Below are 21,712 nucleotides of genomic sequence, written 5' to 3'. Positions count from 1 at the left end.
GAGTCCTTGGGAAGGAGTCCACCCAGCAGCGTGCACTGGAAAAGAGCGGCCCTACCTTGTGCTTAGATCGATAATAGACAAAGTCCTTTAGTTCCTCTGGAGGCGATCTGTGGAAGAGCTCCCTCCACCTGGCCAGTCTGTTCTTCAAAGACCTCGAGGAAAGCACATTGCACGCGGTACAAACTTGCCAGCTGTGGTCAGGGCCAACGCACCATAGGCAGAGGAGGTGGGGGGTCTTTAGTCGGGAAGAGCCTGTCACAGAATGGACACCTACTGAAACCTGTAGAAGTCGACATGCGCCGGGGAGGAGCGTGACGCCCGAGGACCGAGTACCTGCATGATAAAAAGACAAAAAAAAGACAAAGAGAAGAAGTATCCGCGTGTGGAATTACATGGCCGAAGCCAATCCCAGGAGCGCTGGTGAATTTGGCCCGTTCCCATCGATGCAGAAAAGGGGACTGGGGTGTGGCGCCGGAGGGTGGAGTGTTACGCTCACCTGGCTCCCACAGAGGCGTCGATCTGAACTGGACAGCTGCGGTCTCCACCAGTGTGACACGTAGGGCCGAGATGACGGACTGGACTGGCCCACCTAGCTTCGTTTGCTTGGCCCGTAGGAATATTCTTCTGTAAATGGAGAAAGGGAATTAACCACCCGTGGGGTTGAGCGTAAATCCCCCCCACCCCCGCTGTTCTCCCCCACAGATCACCTTTGATCTCCCCTCTTATAGTCTCACTTGATGGTTTGAAAAGATGAGCTCTCCATCCTGCATTGAGCACAGGGGCGCGTTGATAACCAGTTGCTTCATTGGCTCAAAGGAATTGGTGAGTTCCAGAACAATATTGACTCTGAAAAGTATGTAATTCGTAAGAGTTCACATGTCTGACTTTCACTCTTGTCCGATTCCTTGCAGTTTGCAGCTTGACCCCAGCGAAGAGTTCCTCGTGGTAGCTGACAAAGTTCAGGTAAGGATTTGGCTTATCCTACACAGTTCAATAAAATATGGCCAGAATGTAACCTGTTGTTTGCTCCCTTATTCAGGTGTGGAGAGAAAATATGAAGTTCGGGAATAATGCCTCCGGCGGTAAAATTAGGTAAGTCTATTGTGGTGAGAAGAGTTCCGCTTGTCCATTTGTTCCCCTTAGGGGCCAGGGTACGGCGAGGATGCAATGGAGACTGCGCCGACCCGTGAAGAGGAATAGTACCCCTGGCGGTAATCAGGTAAATCTATGGGGGGTAGTTCCTATTGCCTCCGTTTCTTCCCTTGGCTCACCTTTGCTGTTCTTGTGTCCTCCCTAGGTGCCAGAGTACGGCGGGAACGTGCAGAAGGATCGTGAGGATGCTGCGAAGGCCGGTGAGTTCAGCGCGGCGCTGCAGCAGGCGAGGCGGCGCGCGTAAAATGCTTCTTTCTTCCAGCTCGAAGGTGCGGTGGATCCGGAATTCAGGTAAGGATCCAAGGTTTTGCTCTTATTCCAACTTCTCCTTCTGTTCCTCCCTTTTTCTAGGAGCTGCAGACTCGAGGCGGGCGTGGCAGAAGACTGGATGCAGGCTTGCAGACACGGTGAGCGTTACGCTGCTGGATGCAGAATAACGCGAAGCGTGTGCTGCTCTTCGGGCGTGGTTTAAATAGCCTCCAAAGTAGTCCCAGGTAAGTATTCCTCCCTAGCCCCACCCGAGTAAAAAATAGTCCCAAGGTAAAATCGTCCCTTCCAAGTCTCATTTGGCTTGGAGCTCTACAGCATGGTCTGCATCAGGTAAGTTCTACTCTATGAGCCTGGCGCCTATGGCGCCAGGACTGACTCTCCATATGAGCCTGGCGCCATAGCCGCCAGGACCGCACCCAAACAGCCCCTAGCAGGGGTTTTTGGACTTGCTCAAAATAACTTGATGCCGGCTTCCAGGGTTGCTGGACCTGGTCTGGTGCCCCAGGGGTAGACATCATGACACAAACAGGGCAGCGCATGCTCCCAGCATGCCTCTAAATTTATAGGGGAAGAAGGTTTTTTCTGGTGAAAAAGGTTCCGTCTCCCGTCCCTCGCGAGGGACGCCCATGTAGTGTGGAGGAAAGGGGACGGGATGTAAGAGTACTGGAAAGGAACATCCGAAGAAGACGACGTGACAAGACGCCAGCAGCACCCTCCTGCACTGTGAAGTGCCCGGTGAAGCCCTGCAGCTCTGCTGACACAGTTTTCATATCGACTGGGAAGACCCATACAGGACGACATCCTCCCTTGAGCTCATGGGACCAACTATCCTAAAGACAAGCTTCCATTTGGCGCACCACCCGACTTGCTGTGCCTCACCAGAGCTGCAGAAGCCCAATGCCAGGGGTCCTGTGACCATTGACTAGTGCATCGACTTGCGAAATCCAAATCCGGCCAAATCTTTGTGGGCATCCAGAGCACCCTACAGAGACAGTAAATCTTGATCCAGAGTCCCCTCACCAGAGTCCAGGACCGAGGGAACCAGCTTCTTCCAACCCGAGATATTAATTCTTCATTGACGCAGAGGAAAATGCGCCAAAACACCCAAGTGCTGCTGAAACCAAGAAGTAGCTGAAGAGTCCCTCTCCCGACTACTGCCGTAGGAGTCCGCCAGATGCCCTTCTTTTCGTCACCACGACCAAGGTCCAGGAACATGGGTCTGCCAAGTGGTAGCAAGGAGGAATCCAGCTGGAAAAATGTTCTTAGAAGTGCTTTTGTTCCACATTAGAATTGATACCAACTCTCCTGCACTGTCTTGAACAGCTTGTGGTCTCTACAAAGTAGCTCACTTGAGTTACTGCGATTTCTGCTGTACTCACTAACTGTGTCAAGGCTTTACCTAAGAAGAAGTACATCAGAACTATTAACTTTGTCCATTAACTTTAGCTGTCCTGGCTCCCTAAAGGCACCCTTCTAGCCCTACTGGCTTTGGCCGCACTTGTTCCCTCATAGGTTATAATTGTGTAGACTATTATTGCTGGGATAAATGTTAATCTGCCTCCCTTTGGGAGATCATTGTTTAACACTGTGGAAAGTATGCTCTAAATCAGTTTCTAACCTGTCCTCCTTTTACAAACTCAATAATTGAATTGGTAACTGAAAATAAGTGAAATACTGACCTTAACTGAAGTCACATCCGTGTGCTGGAAAATGTGTTAGCATAAAGTACTAACCAACTGGTATTGTCTTTTAAACTGAATACAAACTTTGATTGAATGTTACTAATGGATACAACTTTTAAAAGAATACTTATGTAAATCTTGTGTATATTCTAAATTATATATAACTAGGTGTGTAAGTGTTACTTGGCTACTTGTACTTACTGATTTACCCCTCTTAAGATAAGCCTGGCTGCTCAGTCACACTACCAACTTGTGTAGTACAGGCCTATATTTAAAGGTGGGTTACCTAATACCAAGCAGAAAACTCATGTAGTCCTCACCAGTTGGACTGCACTAATTCTTACCCAACACTGGTGGGCAGGGGTGGGAATGGTGTAGAGTGGTTACATTGACCATCGGTTCTACTTGTGCCCAAATAAACCAGCCACAAGGCTAGCTCCACCAAAAAGAAAAACAACTTGTAACAACAAACAAATGATCAATTGAAAGGTGTGTGTAGAAACAGGGGGCTGAGTTTAAAAGGTAGAACGAGTGAATTGATTACCAAGTTGTTAAATCACCAACAATTGGGAAGTAGGCCTGTATCACCTACTCCCAAGAATGATATGGAAGATGATGAGAATGTTAGTTTAGAGTTTAACTCCGATCTGCTCGAGGAGGATCCTCAAAGGGTTAACAATCCTCATCCCCAAGTGCCTGCTGTACCTTATCCACTTCCTACTGTGACCCCACAAGGCCAAAATCTAAGTCCTGACTATCTCTCTTGAAAGAATGAGACTGGTACTGGAATTAAAACAACTTGCAGTGCTCTCTGGAGACAGAGATGAAACTAAGAGAAAATAATGCTGCATGAATATGAGATGAAAAAGATGTCCCTTGATTCTGCTTCCTTTTCAGGGTCTTCTGTCTGCTAGTCCCAAGAGACCTCGCTTACCAAAAGGAGGCTGGAGTATGTATTATCCTCAACTTGATGCGTTGGATTGGTTGCGTACATTTGAGTTCACATATGGTTTGCAAGAGATGAGAGGGAATGATTTGGTTGCATGGTTGATATCTAGGCTCCCCAAGAATGGCTGTGATGCTATTATGGAGTTAACAGGAAGGACTATGAGCTAGTCAATCTGGCAATAATAGCCAGATTTGGGAAGACTCCTTCCCAGTACCTTAAAAGGTTTAAAAGCCTTACAAAGACTGATAGTACCCCTTCGGCTATATGGGTGTGTGAGTGTTTTGAAACACTTTGAAGGCTGGATTAAGGTGTCACAGAGTGAACACCATCGAAGAAATGAGAAACCTGTTTTTACCTGAGAATCTTTTTGATGCCTGCTCTCTTGAGCTGAGACAGCACTTGACTGACTCCAAGGAACTTGATCCTAAGAAACTAGCCCAAGCTGCTGAATTATGGGTAGCCAACAGGGCCACTCACAAGGATTCTGTGGCAACTGATAAGAAGGAAGAAGGGAAGCGGCACAAGAAAGAGGGTAAAGAAGTTTCAAATGTCGACCATCCAAAAGAGGGCCACAAACACCATAAGGGTAAATCCAATGGTAATCCATACAGTGCTAGTGAACCCTCTGGAGCCTGTCCAGAGTGAGGTCATCTGAAACCCCCATTCCAGAAAGCATTTGGTAAATGTTTTGTTTGTGTGTCTACTGACCATGTGAAAGTGGATCCTAGATGGAAGGGTAAACCTTTAGTGGTCCACACTGCCTCCTTAGCCTTCACCCCATAGGTTGCAGCACCAATGGCTAGTGTACACTTTCACTTACTGTTGAAGAACCCATTGGAGTTCAAGCCAGTGTTTCTTTAGTGTCCTTGGGTCTGTGGGAACAGAATATAGATGTCTATAGTACCATACCTAACACCAAAGAACATTACAAGGACAGTGTACTTATGAATGGCCAGGAAACTCAAGCCATTAGAGACACTGGGGCCAGCATTACAGTGGTTGATTAACTTTTTTTCAAACCTGAGGATGTAGCTAAGGCACCCAAACGACCCACTAAACTTACAGGAGGCCCTATCCAAATGGTTTATTTTGACAGCCCTCATCCAGTGCAACAATATGACTGAGAATCTCTGTCATTGTACAAACTGAAGTACCTAGGAGAGTCCTGTTGGGTATTGACTTGAAAACTCTTAGTGTCTAGTGCCCTAGGCCTCCCAGCAAAAATAAGCGGGAGCTGACAAGATTGGCCAGAGAGGCAACCTTAAGAGACTCTCAGTTTGAGATCAGGGAAGTGTCCAGCATCTCAAACCAGCAGACAGGCCAACCTTCCACTTCTAAAAAGAAGAAAGGCTCAAAGGAGAAATCCAGAGTCTCAGTAAAGAAAACGGGTCTCAAACCCAAACCTGTACTGAAAACCTGGACTTCCCTGAGAGGATAGTCCCAGCTCACACCGGTGACCCCCCCTCCCCAGCTGAGGCGGAGTGGATGGATCAAGCAACTCCTGAAAACCCAGTGACTGTTGACAAAGAACTGGAGAAGAGCCTTCTCTTTAGGATATCTGGATCCTAGAGACCATCCTGAGTTGCAAACATTAGTTGCAGAAGGTGGCCCCTCCAGGGCAGACTTCAAAAGAGGACAAAGTGTCCCTCTCTAGAAGGTCTGAGACAACAGACAGCTTCCCAGCTGGAAGGGCAAGAGCCAAGGAAGCATAGACTACTGAGAGGATGGTCTCCTCTGCAGTGAGCATACAGTCTATCCCAGGGGACTTCAGACGACTGGTAGTACCTCAGGAGGTTAGACCTAAGTTCCTACAAATAGCACGAGATCCCTCTGGCTGGTCAATTGATCAAGGAGAGGATTTCTCTGTACTTTTACTGGCCCAAGATGGGTACAGATGTTGCTAAACATTGTAGGAGCTGCCACACCTGCCAGACCTCTGGCAAAAAGTTGTTCAAAGAATGGGGCACCTTTAGTGCCCCTCACAGTGGTGGGAGTCCCTTCTGAGAAGGTGGGAATTGACATTGCTGGTCCCCTAGACCCTCCAACCACTTCAGGCAACCGATTTATATTGATTGTGGTAGACCATGCTACCAGGTACCCTGAGGCAATACCTACGAGGATCGTTACTGCCCAAGCAGTAGCAAAGGCCCTGCTTGGTATTTTTTTTTTACCAGGGTGGGGTTTGCCAAGGAGGTTATCTCCGACAGGGGTCACATTTTATGTCCCACTACATGCAGACCATGTGGAAGAACTGTGGAGTGACCTACACGTTCTCAACAGCCTACCATCACTAAATCAATGGGTTGGTAGAGAGGTTTAACAGATCAATGAAGAACATAATAGGTGCCTTAGAGGAACCCCTTAGAAGAAAGTGGGACCTTCTACTGCCATGCCTTTTATTTGCTTATAGAGAGGTGCCTTCGAGCAGGAGCGGGTTTCAACCCATTTGAGCTCCTCTACGGTTATCCAGTCAGAGGCCCCTCAGCCCTGATCCAAGAAGGGTTGGAGGGTGCTCCTTCACTACAGCCAGTCCGTGTCACTGACTATGTGCTAGACCTCAGGAGGAGGATGGCCTTAATGATGACAAACATCAGAAAACCTGAAAACTGGTCAGGCTCTGGTCAAGCATTGGCATGACCAGAAGACCAACATAGTGGAGTTTACTCCAGACCAGTTAGTATTGGAAATGGTTCCTAAAAGGCAGAGGGCCTTACATGACAAATGGATTGGAACCTTAGAGGTTGTAGGCAAACTTGGAGAGGTACATTATTTAGTGGACTTGGGCAACCCCAAGGAAGCCCCTATGGTCTATCACAATAATCGTTTAAAGACTTATGTTTCCAGACCAGAACTAGGAGCTTTGCTTCTAGCCTCTGATCAAGAGGAGGAGAGTGATCTCCTCATGGGACAACCTTAAGATGAAACCATTGAGGGAGTTAAACTCTCCTCGGATCCGACACTGCAGCAACAGGAGGAGTGCAAATCTCTTAAGTCGGTTTGCCTCCCTGTTTTCACTGACACCAGACTTGACCAGTTGGGGCCAGCATGATATCCTCACTGGTGACAGTCTCCCTGTCAAAGGCAGGGGCTAAAGGATGTCGGATTATGCCATAACACATATAAAGGAGGAGGTCAATAAGATGCTTGACCTTGGGGTTATTGAGCCATCTACCAGTCCATGGGCCAGTCCAGCTGTACTAGTACCAAAGTCAGGAACCAAAGAGTTGAGATTCTGCGTGGACTATAGTGCTCTGAATGCAGTGACTAAGACTGATGCCCTCCTTTACCAAGGACAGATGAACTAGTGGACAAACTTGGATCTGTCAAGTTACTCAGTACATTTGACCTGACCTCAGGCTATTAGCAAATAGCACTGACAGACCATGGCAAGTATAAAACTGCATTTTCCACCCCAGGAAGCTTATACCAGTTTAGGGTTGTGCCTTTTGGACTAAAGAATGCACCTGCTACATTCCAAAGGATGGTGAACCAGGTTCTGAATGGCTTAGAGTAGAGGACTTCTGCATGGCATACGTAGATGACAGTGCAGTGTTCAGCCCCAATTGGGAATTGGGAAGAACATCTTCATCACCTTCGATAGGTTTTGCAGGCTCTTGAATAGGTCCATTGGACCATAACGGCAAGTAAATGTCAAATCGGTCAGAGTAAAGTGGTCTACCTTGGACATGAGGTAGGTGGTGGTGAGATTAGGCTCTTGCCTAGCAAAATACCAGCTGTACAGGACTGGGCCACCCCTCACCACTCAAACCCAGGAGAGAGCCTTTCTAGGACTCACTGGGTACTACAGGAACTTTATAGAGAACTATGTGACCATAGTAGCTTCTCTAGATGTCATCTCATCTCCAAAATTCCCCTAAAAGGTCAAATGGAATGAGGAGTGTGCCAAGGCATTTGAAGGGCTGAAACAAGCCCTTTGCAAAGCTCCAGTTGTGAGAGCTCCTGATTATAGCCAATCCTTCATTGTACAGACAGATGCTTCCAATACAGGGATAGGTGCAGTCTTGAGTCAACTGGATGAGCAAGGAAGAACACTAATTATTTCTTTTATTTTTTTATTTTGGTTTGTTACAAACCTTTAAAAGAAAGAAACAGAACAACACACCTCACTATTCATTTTTACAATACATAATGAAGAATGATGAGATAAAACATACTAAAGTATATAGTAAAGTAGATAAAATGTATTTCCTCGTTTGCTTCTTGCATAGTGCCAAGCGTCTTAGATCTCAAATTTGAGATCATCTTTTACCTTTGTCAATTTTACCTCCATTTTTTTCCAGGAAGAAAGTTAGTTCAGTGGTTAATTTTCGGTCCAAATCTTGAAAAGGTTCACTCCGCCAGTTATCAACATTCATTGAAGGTCTTGCTAGAACAAACCTCCCCTGATGGATAGGACAGGGTTAGATGTTTCAGAGTCTCATTATTTTCCCCACATAGGCGGATGGAAGTGGTTCAGAACCATTTTTTGTCCGGATACTTAAGGTTTCTCTTGAGTGGAATTGAATTAACCAAAATTTCATAAAGGACCTTCGTTCTCTTCCTGGAAACTTTTCAAGGTATGACTGGAGCCTATTGTACTTCCTGGCTTCGTCGGGACCGTCTTCATAACTATGTTTGGATCGAACCTCACCAGTGTCTATCCAGTCCTCTGACCATAGCATGGATTTAACTGTTTGGATTGTTTTGCAGAAGACTTCTGCTTGCACCTATGGCGGTCAATGTTTTTTCACAACATTGAGCCCACAATGTTACCACACTTTTACTGTTGCCACAAGCTGAATCTTTAAGAATTGCATATTTGGGGTTGGATGGCGGAGGTGACGGAGGAACTATTACCACAGAATCCATTGACGATGCTGCTAGGCCTGCCGCCGGAAGAGGCTGATTTTCACAGGTACCCAAGAATGTGGGAGACAATGTTGAGGGGGGTTAGAGTGGCCCTGGCGCAGAAATGGAAGAGCCCGGTGGCCCCCTCCAAAGACAATTGGTTTAATAAGTTAAAGAACATGTTCATTATGGATAAACTGACAGCCATGGTTAACAATAACTTAAGTGCAATCCAAGCGAACTGGTACGGGGCGCAACAGACATGGGGTTGGGAGGTTTAAGGACACTGTGGGGGATGTCTCTGGGCCGGGGGGTTGCTGACGAAAATGTGTTGGGCACGCTTGAGAAGGGGCGGCCCTCAGTCTGGGGCGTGTCGGACGCTATACAGGTGATGCAGACGGTGATAAAAATTCAGCACCCTAGCACCAGTGAAAAGATGTTAATTAGCAGCTCTTTTTTTGTTATTGGTTTGGAGGGGCAATGTATTGGGGGTGGGGGAGAGGGAGTTGGGTTCTCAATTTTGTTAGGGTCCATCGTGGCCCACTTGTTGTCTTTAGAAAATGTTAATAAAACCACAGTTTAAAAAAAATTAAAAATAAAGAATTGCATATTGCGGCTGAACCTGGTCTGCAGTCATTTTACGATACTCATTAAGAGTATTCAACGTTATCCCCCTTTGCTTCACCAGAAGAAAGCTGAAGGACCGAAAGACAAGGTGGACAACCATAGAACTTGAGTGCTTTGCCATTGTGTGGTCATTGAAGTAGTTTAGGCCATACTTGTATGGTTCTAGTTTCATAATTCAAACTGACCACCAACCCTTGAAATGATTAATGCAAATGAAGGGGGAAAATCCTAACTTTTAAAGATGGTCTATCAGCCTTCAAGGGTTTGATTTCACCATAGAGCATAGGTGAGGATGCAATCACCAAAATGCTGACAGTCTCCCCAGAAAGTATGACCGACTGGACGAAGAGATTCATCCAGGAGTGGATTAAATCCTCCCGTCCCTTAGTCTGGAGGGGGGGGGGGGGGGAGAGTGTTAGTGAGAATTTTCATTTCAGTGCTAATTCCCTTAGAGTCCCCCAGCTCTTTTGCTGGACTTCGGGCTTGTAACTTATTCCACCCGAGTGGGACCTTTTTCTCACTCTCTCCTGCGTTTCTCCTGATTAGGATTTGTGTGTTTAACTGTTTTATGGAGTCTGACAAGCTCAATAGGCATCTGCTTGTTACGCTCACCTGGTCTCTGCAGAGGCGTTGGGGCACGGTTGCAGCCCTCCCTGAACTTCAATCATGCCCTTCGGGCCTCTCCCTCAGTAGAAAAGCTGTGAGCGGTGATACGTGCTGATACTGCTCCTGTGTGGAGATAAGAGTGTGCGAGTGCACCAATCTGTGACTGTTGTACCTCTCGAACCCTTCACCCCAAAGTACGGTTTCTGTGAGCGTATGCCGGCCCATAAAGCTCACCTGTGAATTATGGAAGATAAGCTCTCCGTCCTGCTACTCGTGTCGAATGGGATCTAGTTCCTTCACTGATCCCTGACAAGGATTAGTCCAGTCCAGCTGCGACTATGCTTCTCCTTATGATTAAGTCTTTCTTGAGCTCTTGTGATGCTGTTCGTTCTGTTTAATGTCTTTATATGTTGCTCCTACTTATGCCCGCAATAATGTCCCTCTTCTGTTTTCTTCCCTTATATGGAAATGCGGCCTCAATGCAGCTGTGAGACGCAATACGCGCCCGGATGCAAGATGGATGCTACTGCAATGTTCGACAGCAGGTAAGTGATGTTTTAAGGAAAAGCGCGAAGTGCAACCTTAAACTGACTGTTTTTTCAATGTCTAACCTTGTCTTCTGTTTTTCCTTGCAGGCGCTGCTGTCAATGATGGAGCGTGTCGTGCTGCAGTGCCAAGATGAAGATTTTCGCATTCCGGAAAGTGTAAAGATGAATACTTGGTTCCCCAAAGAGATGTAACGGCTTCCCCCAGTTGGTAAGTTATGCTGGCAGGAAGCAGGATGTCCAGGAAGAAGGATCTTCAAAAGGTATGTCTGACCTCAGGTGACAGTGAGCATTACGCTGCTTGCAAGTGCAGAATAATGCGAAGCGTCTGTCTTGAGGATCGGGGAAGCTTATATAGCTGAGATCGTGGGCACGGCCATTAGGGCCGGTTTACCAGTCACACCCTGCCACTCCTATAGAGTGAGCACGTGCGAAGGCAATTCATTAGCAGCCACACCCAAGAATACACTTGGGGCTGCTTAACGGATGGAATGTTCAAGGATAATGCATCCTGCTTAATGGATGTAATGTTCAAGGAGAATGCATCTGAAGTGCTATGTCCATAATAAAAGCTTTTTGGTGTTAAACGGATGTTTTTGTTCATGAGCCTGGCGCCAGGACAGTGTCCACCCAGGTCTCCTGTGCATGTGACCCCTGCATGCCTGTGCCCCCGACTTCATGACTGTGACACTGCTTTTTGTATAGTGACACACAGCACTTAAAATGGCTGGTGGCAGTCGCCATTTTCTGTTAGTTTCTTGTGGGCTTTTTTTTTTTTACTCGGTTAGTTGATGCAGGTTTAAGTCCTTTGTGTGTTTTGCCTTTGGCAGGCTTCAGCCCTGAAGCCCGCCCAGGCTCCAGTGTGTCTGGAAAGGCAGAAAGTGAGGTAGGGTCCCGAAACTTCCCTGTCCTTTGTCTCAAGGTGTGCCAGAGTGATACCAGTCCTAACTGGCCGGCCGGCCGTCTGTTCGGAAAGGACAGCCACGCTGCTGTGTGATTGACAGCATAAGCTGTGAATGAATGGGAAAATCGCATTAAAAAAAATGAGGTTTTTTGGACTAGCGGCAGAGTCGACCACTGGAAAGGAACATCTGAAGAAGACGTGACAAGACACCAGCAGCACCCTCCTGGACCCCAAAGTGCCCGGTGAAGCCCTGCAGAAGTGCTGACCCCGTTTTCATATCGACTGGGAAGACCCGTACAGGTCGACTTCCTGCCTTGGGCTGGTGAGACCAACTAGCCTCAAGACAAACTTCCATTTGGCGCACCACTTGCAGCGCCACCCCTCTCCCCCCAGATTTGCTGTGCCTCACCAGAGCTACAGAAGCCCAATGCCAGGGGTCTTGTGACCATTGACAAGTGCATCGTCTTGCGACGTCTGAATCCAGCTAAATATTCGTGGGCATCCCGAGGACCCTACAGATACAGGAAATCTTGATCCAGAGTCCCCTCACCAGAGTACAGGACCAAGGAAGCAAGCTTCTTCCAACCAGAGATATTCGTTCTTCATTGACGCATAGGAAAAGGCGCCAAAACACTGAAGTGCAGCTGAAACAAAGGAGTTCTGTATCTGAGGAGTCCTTCGCCCGAGTACTGCCACAGGGTGTCCAGACATTTGGTCGACCTAAAACTGGTCGAATGACATTTGGTCGACGCAATTTGGTCGAAAACCAAATGGTCGAATTTTTTTTTTAATTATATATTTATTTTTCGGGTTTTCGTTTTTTACAAAAATGGGTTTTTAGAAAAAAAAGGGGTTTGGGGGGACCCCCCCCCAAAAAAAAAAAAAAAGGGTGAAAATAAAAAAAATAAAAATTCGACCATTTGTTTTTCAACCAAATTGGTTCGACCATTTGTCTGGTCGACCAATTTTTTTCGACCAAATGTCTGGTAACCCTGCCACAGGCGCCCACCAGACGTCCTTCCTTTCATCACCAAGACCAAGGTACAGGAACAAGAGTCTGCCAAGCTGTAGCAAGGAAGAATCCAGCTGGAACATCTTTCTTCGAATCACAGGTAGTATGGGGCATGGGGTGTTTGCCTTTAGCCATATGTTGTGCGTCCTATCTTGCAAAGTGCTTTTGTTCCACTTTAGAGTGGATACCAACTCTCCTGAACTAGCCTGAACAGCTTGTGCTCTCTACCAAGTAGCTCACTTGAGTTACAGTGATTTCTGCTGAACTTACTAACTTTGTCAAGGCTTTACCTAAGAAGAAGTGCATCAGAACTATTGACTTGGTCCATTAACTTTAGCGGTTGTGACTCCCTAAAGGCACCCCTCTAACCCTACTGGCTTTGGCAGTACTTGTTCCTTCGTAGGTTATAATTGTGGACACTATTATTGCTGGAATAAACATTTACCTGCCTCCCTTTAGGAGATTGTAATTGTTTTACTCTGTGGAAAAGTATGCTCTAAAGCCAATTCTAAAATGTCCTTGCTTTACAAACTCAATAATTGAATTGTATACTGACCTTAACTGAAGTCACATCCGTGTGCTGGAAATATGTTAGCATAAAGTATTTACCAACAGTTATTGTCTTTTACAAACTGAATCCAAACTTTGACTGTTACTAGTCGGTAAAAGTTTTAAAATGCTTATTTAAACCTTGTGTATATTATAAATAAATATGCATATATAACTACGTATGTAAGTGTTATTTGGCTACTTGTACTTACTGATTTCAATTGTACAGCTCACATTGCCCCTCTTAAAATAAGCCTGGCTTCTCAGTCACACTACAAACTTGTGTAGTACAGGCCTATATTAAAAGATGGGTTACCTAATAGCAAGCAGATAAGTGTTGTGTAGTCCTTACCAGTTGGACTGCACTAATTCTTACCCAACAACGGCAAGCAATATGATGTGTAAAGCACAGCTTACGCATTGACGAGTCATTGTGGCAGATGCATTGAATTCTGAAGGCCTCCTCTTAAACACAAACCCATGGTTCCTTCAAATGCCATAAACACTATTGCCCAGCCAATCATTCAATCAAAGTCAAAGCACAACATGTGTTGCCAAGTCTTGCCTATCTATTGTCAAACAGAATTTAATAATCAGATAAGAGACAGGCAAGAGGGAACCCAAAAAGGCACGGATCACCAGATTCATCCAAGCAAGAACAGGATATTACTTAAAGATATACCCATTACTTGGAGGCCCCCTGCTACCTGGTCAAATACATGTCACTGTGTCATGTTTTAAGGCACTTCGAGAACCAATAATACTGTCCTGAAGTGGTTGCCTAAATTTAAAACAAAATAGCCAAAAGGTTATCCACATCCATTCCAAACTAGAAGAAAAGGACTTTTCAGCCAAGCCACCAGGAACCTCCAGCACTCCCATGGTTATTACCCTGGAAACGGAAAGTCTTCAAATTGTTCAAGGAAAACTTTGAAAACAAAGGCTCTTTAATGGATTGTGCTTTCTTTAGCAGCGGTTATTGCTAATCTTATAATCTAGAACATATTACCCAAGTGTGTCTATATTGCAAATTGTAAGATGCATTGGATCAGAAAACATGGGATTAGCACCGAACAAAAGCTTGTTTAAAGCAAAGTAAATGCATTGTGATATATTTAATTAGTGTGGACAAATAGGCAAGTACCACTGCATTTATTGCAAAGCTGTATTTCAATTGTATGTTCACATATTGAGTAATGGTGGAGGTTTCAGACATGGTACTGTTGGAGTCGAACTCTCATTGAAAACACTAACATGCTCACAAAACAATAAGTCTGATATGTTAAAACAATGGCATCATAGTTTAGAACTAAAACATTCCTACAGCTGCAGGCCCACCCCATTACTTATCAAAACATTCATCTACCTCCTGCAACATGCCCTTGTGTTTCTCCTGCAGCAGATCCGCCAGCTCCTGCAGACGACCGTTCTCATGTGCCAGTAGTGTATTCAGCTCCTTCACGGTCAGCTCCTCCACGCCAGGATCTGCAAAATGAGATGGAATGCCAATTAACTTGATTGATATAATCCTGAACTACTGCTAGGACGAAAAGACAAAGTGCTTGGCCAGTGATCAGACTCAGACAGTTTTATCCCATAGAACTTCCCCATACCACCAGCTTAGCGTAGCTTTTGTCTTTTTTTTTGTCTACGCCTTTACCGCCCATGTATGGTTACACAGAGCCAAACACTTAAACTTTCCATATGAATTCAGTCTTAAGAAAATGCCCTAGCAATTCAAGGACCACAGGAAAGATCAATACAGTGGATATCTGATTACTGATCACCTATGCAAAAAGGTTAGATGGCCCGGACTCCAGGGAGCCAGAAGAAGTCCTTATAAACTGGAAAATATCACCAGGACATTTCCTAAGACTTTTTCCTTCAACTCCCTCCACTCTCCATCAATGACTTTGTGTGATGGCTACAGGAGTCATCTTATTTCATTTCTGTTATAAATTATATTTAGATTTCGTATTTTGTAGAGCACCAACTCGCGGGAATTCCACTTCGGAGTCAACAGGTATTACAAGTTAAGGTACAACACCAAAAGACAATACAAGGGATGCGGCTACAGGCCCTGGTGTCATTACATGATGAGCGCCTTTAAAATCCTGTAGAAGTAGGTGAAGAAACAATGGCTCAGGGCTGATTTACAGGCAGACATTATGATCCAAGGTATAGACGGAATGGATGCTGTACAGTTTCAGAAATGAAGCACAAACTCTGACATGGCATATCAGAAAACCTCAAATTTGCCACCAAAAACCAAGCACCATGTTGCATAAGAGTAATAGATTTAATGTTGGTTTGTATTACAGTGCTGGTGCAAACATCTTAGTGGGTTCTTAGAGTAAGCTACCGAATCAATTTAACTCTGTCCTGAAGAAGGCGCAACAACAACAGCCGAAAAGCGTTCGGGATAACGCAATAAGACATAGGGGCCGAAACATATGCCGACTTTTCCCAGGCTAGAACGAAGAGCCTGTGCGCTGGTTCTCCAGCGTCCCGGTGGAAATTAAAGACAGGGAACAGGTCTTTTAGAAGCCCTTCACTGTGAATCAGATATGGAAGGACATACATTGTTGATTATCAATAAAAAAGTGTATGTGCCAAAGAAAATTCAAATCACATTCCATACTAACACCACAGTGCCACAACCTATGGAGACTAAAACGTATACTTGTGTTCAATGTTATGAAAGTATGTTGTGTTTATGTTTTTTGACAAAAATGATATTTATGGAAATGGTCTTAATAAATTGAAATATTGATAAGTGTGCTTGGTTGAATACAATACCGAAACAGGATACAGTATTGAATATTGTCACCCTCGACCCAGTCCTGGGGCTTTAAGGGAGGGGTAACCAGTTTTCTTTTTTGTTGTACACTGTATGCCACCTTCCTGCACTTAAACTGGTGCCTCAACAACAAATTGGGAAGTACCCATGTCTATAGTAATGCTGCGAGTTGGCCCTCAACGAATTGGGGGAGTACCTCTTAAAAGCCTCGGTCCAGGAGGGACCTGTTGTGGATTCTGAGAAACCCAGGGTCTATGGGAGACCTATTGGGAAACTTGTGCAACCCAAGGCCAAGGAGAGCCCTCCTGCAAATCCTCAAAAATCTGAGGGTGGGGAGAAGCCCACCAGTGTACATTGCAAGGCCCAGGTGAGGCCAACGAAGAGCACGCTATGGATCTTAATACCTAGGAGAGGACGTAAGACGCTTGGTGAAAACAGAAAGGCTGAAGCAAAGTTCAGACTGTGAGTAACTCCTAAATGAGTCTTACCAGGCACGGTTTGTTTTGGTTTTGATTAGCTTAGAATGGGTATTTGAAAATAGGATTGGATAACTCATGTTGGGCAAATCTTGGAACATTTGTATTATTAGCATATGGTAGTGCGACGAGTCCAGTGAGTTCGTCCCTTCTCCTCAAGCAGGAGCCACCCCTTTCGGGGCTAGAGAGGTGAGCCTGTTATGCAAAACACTCCCTAGCAGGCAGGGCAAGCAGGATCCCACTGGGAGTGACCCTCCTCCCAGTTAGGGGACAAGGAATGCCCAATTGACAATTCTACAGCATCTAGAACACCAGAGTCTCAATTCTTTGTTGGGTATTGCGACAATCTTTCAGATAGCATCACCTCTTCCCAGCGGGAAGGCCCTTTCCATGAGGCTAGGGAAGTGGGGTCACAAATCAATAGCCCCTTTGGGGGTAGCAGCATGAGGGAGGATCTCATGGAGAGGGACTCCTCTCCTGGGGATAAGGACCAGATTGGGGGAGACAGCCCCTTTAAACCCTAACCCTGCAGGCTGATGTTAATGCCCGAATCTTCTACAGGTAAGCTCACGTCCGAAACCTTGTCTTATTGCAAAATATTGAACCATTCTAATGTCATTGGTTCAGGGAAAGATGCTACAATCGAGTGGGAGGAAGTATTGATCACCAGCTGTCAACTGGACTGACGTTATGCTGGGGCCCTCCCCAATATTTAAACTCAACAACAAAGAAGGACCCGTCCGTCAATAGGCTGTGCGGTTCTGGTCTGCTGAGAGCTGTTGTACGTCAAGAAGAACAACCTGGCCCGCAAGGTCGAGCTTGGGCTTCAGGAGACTGCAGCAAGGCATGTCTTCAAGGTGAAAGACTAACAGTAGGATGCCCGAGAAGCATCTTGCGAGTCAGTTGTGAACCAGCGCAGTAAACCTGGAGAGACGGAAAGGTGATGGCGTCACCTGTAGTGGGTGGACCATCCGGTCCGACAATGCTGCTAGAGTCCACCTACCATAGTTTACAGCAGAGCACGTAGGCAAATGTGTGGAGAGTACAAGAGACTATGGTGGTGGCATGGCCCGTCTTGGGTGGACCAAGCGGTCCAACTGCGCCAAGACTGCCAGCAACAATTGGCCACAGAGAGAAGCATGTCGCAGAAGTAGCATGAAAGAAAAGTTGAAGCACACAAAGAGGACCCACGACCCCTGGCGAAACCAGTGAAGAGTTCCCCGGGAGACGGTAACGGGAACAAATGCAAGTCTGAGAGGGGGCTGGGAAGATCTGAGAATGCACTTCGTGAAGAAGCAGAGAAAGTAGGACACCACTTTGTACCGCAATTGCCTGGGCAGTTCCACAAGAGTGTGGTGCTGGAGAGGAACTCGGGGAGCATCTTCGTCGTCCGAGTGGGGGGGGGGGGGAGCAAAAGGGTTCAAAGAGAGCAGAGTGTGTTATACTCTAATTGAAAGAACTACAAGCTTTGTTGAAGGAACATTGGGGGAACCAGCTAGGAGAAGGGAGCCATTCCCCTTCCCCCACAAGGATCTCGTAGTACTGTGTGTGTTTGTTATCAAAAGGTTGGAACTGTTACTTTGAGGAGACTTGGCATCCTTTGCACCCAGGAGAAGGAAGTAATTATCTTGGGTCACAATCAGAGCCCGAACCTTATTATTGTTTATTGTAGCAACAGGGATACAATATGAGCCTTTGACTGGGACAGTGCCTTTTGATTTGGACTTTCACAGACTCCCTGACAAGCACCACAGTTTCTTTAGTTTAGGTAGGGAAACCCCATTATAGTTAAGAACAGCTAGGTTTACCTTTTGTTTCTGAAATAAATGTTTATAGCAACCACTATGGCACCACTTGGTCAGTCTCATCATTCCTTATTGCCACAGTACATGGGGACTGCTCACAATACAAATGTACAGGGCTCTTTAAATGTGCTTTGTTTGGTTTCTTGACCCTCCTGTGCTGCCCGAAACCCAGAACCAATGGCATTGTGTCTTTTGTTGCAGAGAGAGACATAAAAGAGCGGAGATCCTTACTTGGAAAAGAGGAGCCACTTTGGAACAAACAAGCCACACAGTAGGAGCCAGCCTGAGGAACGCTGCACTTCGTTGGAGCCTGCACTGCAGCGTGGAGCCAGCACATCCTGGAGGCGGGACCATGTTGCATACATAGTGGATGGAGGGCCCGCGGAACACCACTGATCCCAGTAGAGCTGAGAGTCTGTGACACTTAAGTGTCAGACGCTGTGGGACCGAACCGGCACAAAAGCAGCATACCAGCGTGCCCGTATGCAGCACCCAGAAGCAGCAGCAAAACCAGGAACCAATGACCCGAGAAGCACAGGTCCCACACTACAGGAATTGTTGCCTCCCCCGCTGAAAAGCAACACCGACGAGCAGGTATGCAGGTCAGGCAGAGGAGAGGGAGGAAGGCGGCTGTACTCTGAAGCACTCCCAAGGGGAGCAAGAATAACAAGAAGCCAGACAAAGTATCCAGGGGCCCCTGTGGGACTAGAACATACCAAAAAGGCAGACAAGCACCCCAAGGGGTAAGTGCGAAACCAATAACCCAACCCGCAAGGCATTACTAGAAACCAGTAAGTAAGAGAAACACCCTGAGTGGGTGGAACTGAACCCAATAACCCATGAGAGGTTATCAGAGACCAGAAAGCAAGAGAAACACACCAGGAGGGAAGGGGGTGGGGGTTGGGGGACGTGAAGGCACTAACCTGCAAAGGCTTACCAAAAAGAGAGCAAGAGAAACACCCGGGGGAGGTGGGGGGGGGGGGGGGGAGGAGGGGGAGTGACAATTAACCAAATAACCAGTTAGGGGCTCCCAGATACTGAGAGCAAAACAAACATCCCAAGGGGAGAAGCCAAAACCAATAACCAGTGAGCAGTTACCCAAATCCTGAGAGCAAGAGAAACTCAGGAGAGGGTGCACTGGAATACAATAACCCACAAAGGATCACCCAAAACCAGAGTGTGCGCAAACCTGTGTGAACCTGAATTGAAGGATTTTCAGAGTCAAATTGTACATATAAAGATCAAACGTTTTAACTTAAACAAGGCTTTGCTGGGAGGCGGCAGGAGGTCTCTTTTGTGTACAAAATCAAGGAGCTTTGTTGTGGACTGTACAAAACCAGAATATTCATGAAAACCAAGAGAGAAACAGAGACATTTGAACTTTGTTGTGAGCTGGTTGAGCAGACTAAGCCCCAATAACCAAGGGAAAAGACTTAGAGAGAGATACTTAAGGAAGGGGATCATGCAACAACCAGCAGACGCCAAGAAAGCAATGGGGGTGGTAAGAAAACTTCTCTAGGCCAAGTCTTTTTGCTTCCTTTGTTAGTGGTGGGGACAGCCAGCAGGGTAGCACAGGTTTTGACAGAGGACAGGGTTGATGTATGCAAGAAGTAGTGACAAGCACCATTTTGCTATTTTCTAGAATACGGAACCTTCACCTCAAAAGTAGGTGAGGTATTCTTTCTTTACTTAATTAAGACCCTTTGAAAAATGTCCCAATACCTATACTCTGTGTCTGACCTACCACAGTAGCTAGATCGGGCTAAAATAATCATTAGGTTTTTAAACGTTCTGTTGGCCACATCTTTTGGGATATTGTTTGTAAACTACAGTGTCATAGGAGGGACAATGATTCAAGTTTTGGTATGGGCTTTACGATTTAAAACACTAACTTAACTAGGGTGTTGAACACCAGCAGAACCCCACTTACCACCGACACCTCCTTGACACCGTTTTCATTAAAAAGACTTTTTCTACAGCAAACTTTAGAACTAGTATGCGTTTGGTTCAACATTTCCTTTAGTAACAGACTAAAGCCAATCAGTTTCCAACCTTAAATTGTGTGCCAAGTGTGGCATTGTTCTGCCTTACCACGCAACTGTGAGGAATGTGCTGCTTTTGAGTCCTGGGGAGACGTCGCCCTACGGTTTGATGCAGATTATGAGCCTGGCTGCCTTATTTTGGATAGGTTGGAGCTGTTCTTGTTGGTATTTGTTCAGTCTCAAGTAGGGGCATTTTTAAGAGGGCCAACCAAGATGGCGGCTCCCCTGTAAGCTCTCGGCTACCTCCCACATGAATCCTGTTTAATCGCTGCAATCCTGAGGCGAAATCACCAAATACGCAAGAATTACACTATTCCAGCGCGGCACTTCATCGGCCTCGCCTTCCGCAAGATATCTGCAGCGTGGTACAGGCCGCACAATCGCAAACCGCGCGGGCCCCTGGAACACCCGGCAGCCTTGCATCAAACCTCCGAGGACTGGTGGGAGGAGCCGCGGACTCACCCGTGAGACCTGTCGGGTCCAGCAGCAGTGGGGAGGTGGCAGCAGAGGGAGGCACTACAGGAGTTGGCCCGCTGCGTGCAGTCCTCCACGCCTCGCAGAGCCCCGCAGCGCCGAGAGGCTCCCCGGCCCCCGCCCGAGCCAAGCCGCACCCAGCCCGCCTTCCCGAGCGCACGGAGGAGATGCTCGGGACGGTGGTGGCACTTCACCGACCCTACAGAGCAGCTACAAGGCCCACACCCAGCAGAAAGACGGTATCGGAGCGGACACCAGCAGGTGAGAGGCGGGAAGCACGCGAAAGCACACAGGGGCACGCAAAACAAACAGGACAACAAGCCAACAACGCTAAGCAGGGCCAGCAAGAAAGGGGGACACCCCGCGGAGGTCTCCGTTCCCCGTTCCCCAGGGCACTCCCACCTTTTCAGCTAAGAGACAGACCATAACGACACTCCACGCAGCGCGGTCCCAGCCCCTCCTTGTGCGGCACGCAGCGGCAAAAATCTGCCTGTTTAACACCAGAAATCAGCGACACCCCTTGAGGGAAATGGGCAAAGAAGTTGGGGGAAAAGAACGGATCCGAAGACGGATAGCTACTAAACCCCACTAGTCATCCTCCATGCGAGTTGGTCCCGGCACGACTACGCTGCGGTCCTTCATCCGTGCATGCTTCGCCAGCGCCCCACAGGGCACACGCAGCAACCGGGCACAGCTGCTCCGTCCCACCTCACATACAAGGCATAAAACGCAAAAACTGGGCGCTCCGACCCTGCCACCGACAGCACAGGACGACCAACCGAACGGCACTCAAATATCCGCAAACACCAAGATGGGGAAGTCTGACAAGTCCCATAGAAAACTCAACTTTGACGTGGGCTCAGTACCCAAAATGCCCAGACCGGACCACTGCCCAGTATCCCCAACTAATCCATCGGAGGAAGAACACCTGCAGCAAACAGACATTAGGGAAATCCTAATGGAACTAAAAG

General features: G+C 46.9%; 1 protein-coding gene across 2 annotated transcripts in view; it reads right to left on the bottom strand.

Moving 5' to 3' along the window:
• RNF20 (ring finger protein 20) overlaps positions 1 to 21,712 on the bottom strand; it is an 838,977-nt gene that overhangs the window by 681,628 nt on the left and 135,637 nt on the right. For both annotated transcript variants that reach the window (XM_069628987.1, XM_069628986.1), the window contains exon 6: positions 14,511 to 14,629. In XM_069628987.1, the coding sequence (XP_069485088.1) occupies positions 14,511 to 14,629 (119 nt within the window). The remainder of the gene's footprint in view (positions 1 to 14,510; positions 14,630 to 21,712) is intronic.

Source organism: Ambystoma mexicanum, chromosome 12 (assembly GCF_040938575.1).
Source record: "Ambystoma mexicanum isolate Mex_15411 chromosome 12, UKY_AmexF1_1, whole genome shotgun sequence".
Taxonomy (NCBI): Eukaryota; Metazoa; Chordata; class Amphibia; order Caudata; family Ambystomatidae; genus Ambystoma; species Ambystoma mexicanum.
The sequence above is the reverse complement of the archived record's forward strand: the minus strand, read 5'-3'. Positions and strand labels throughout refer to the sequence as shown.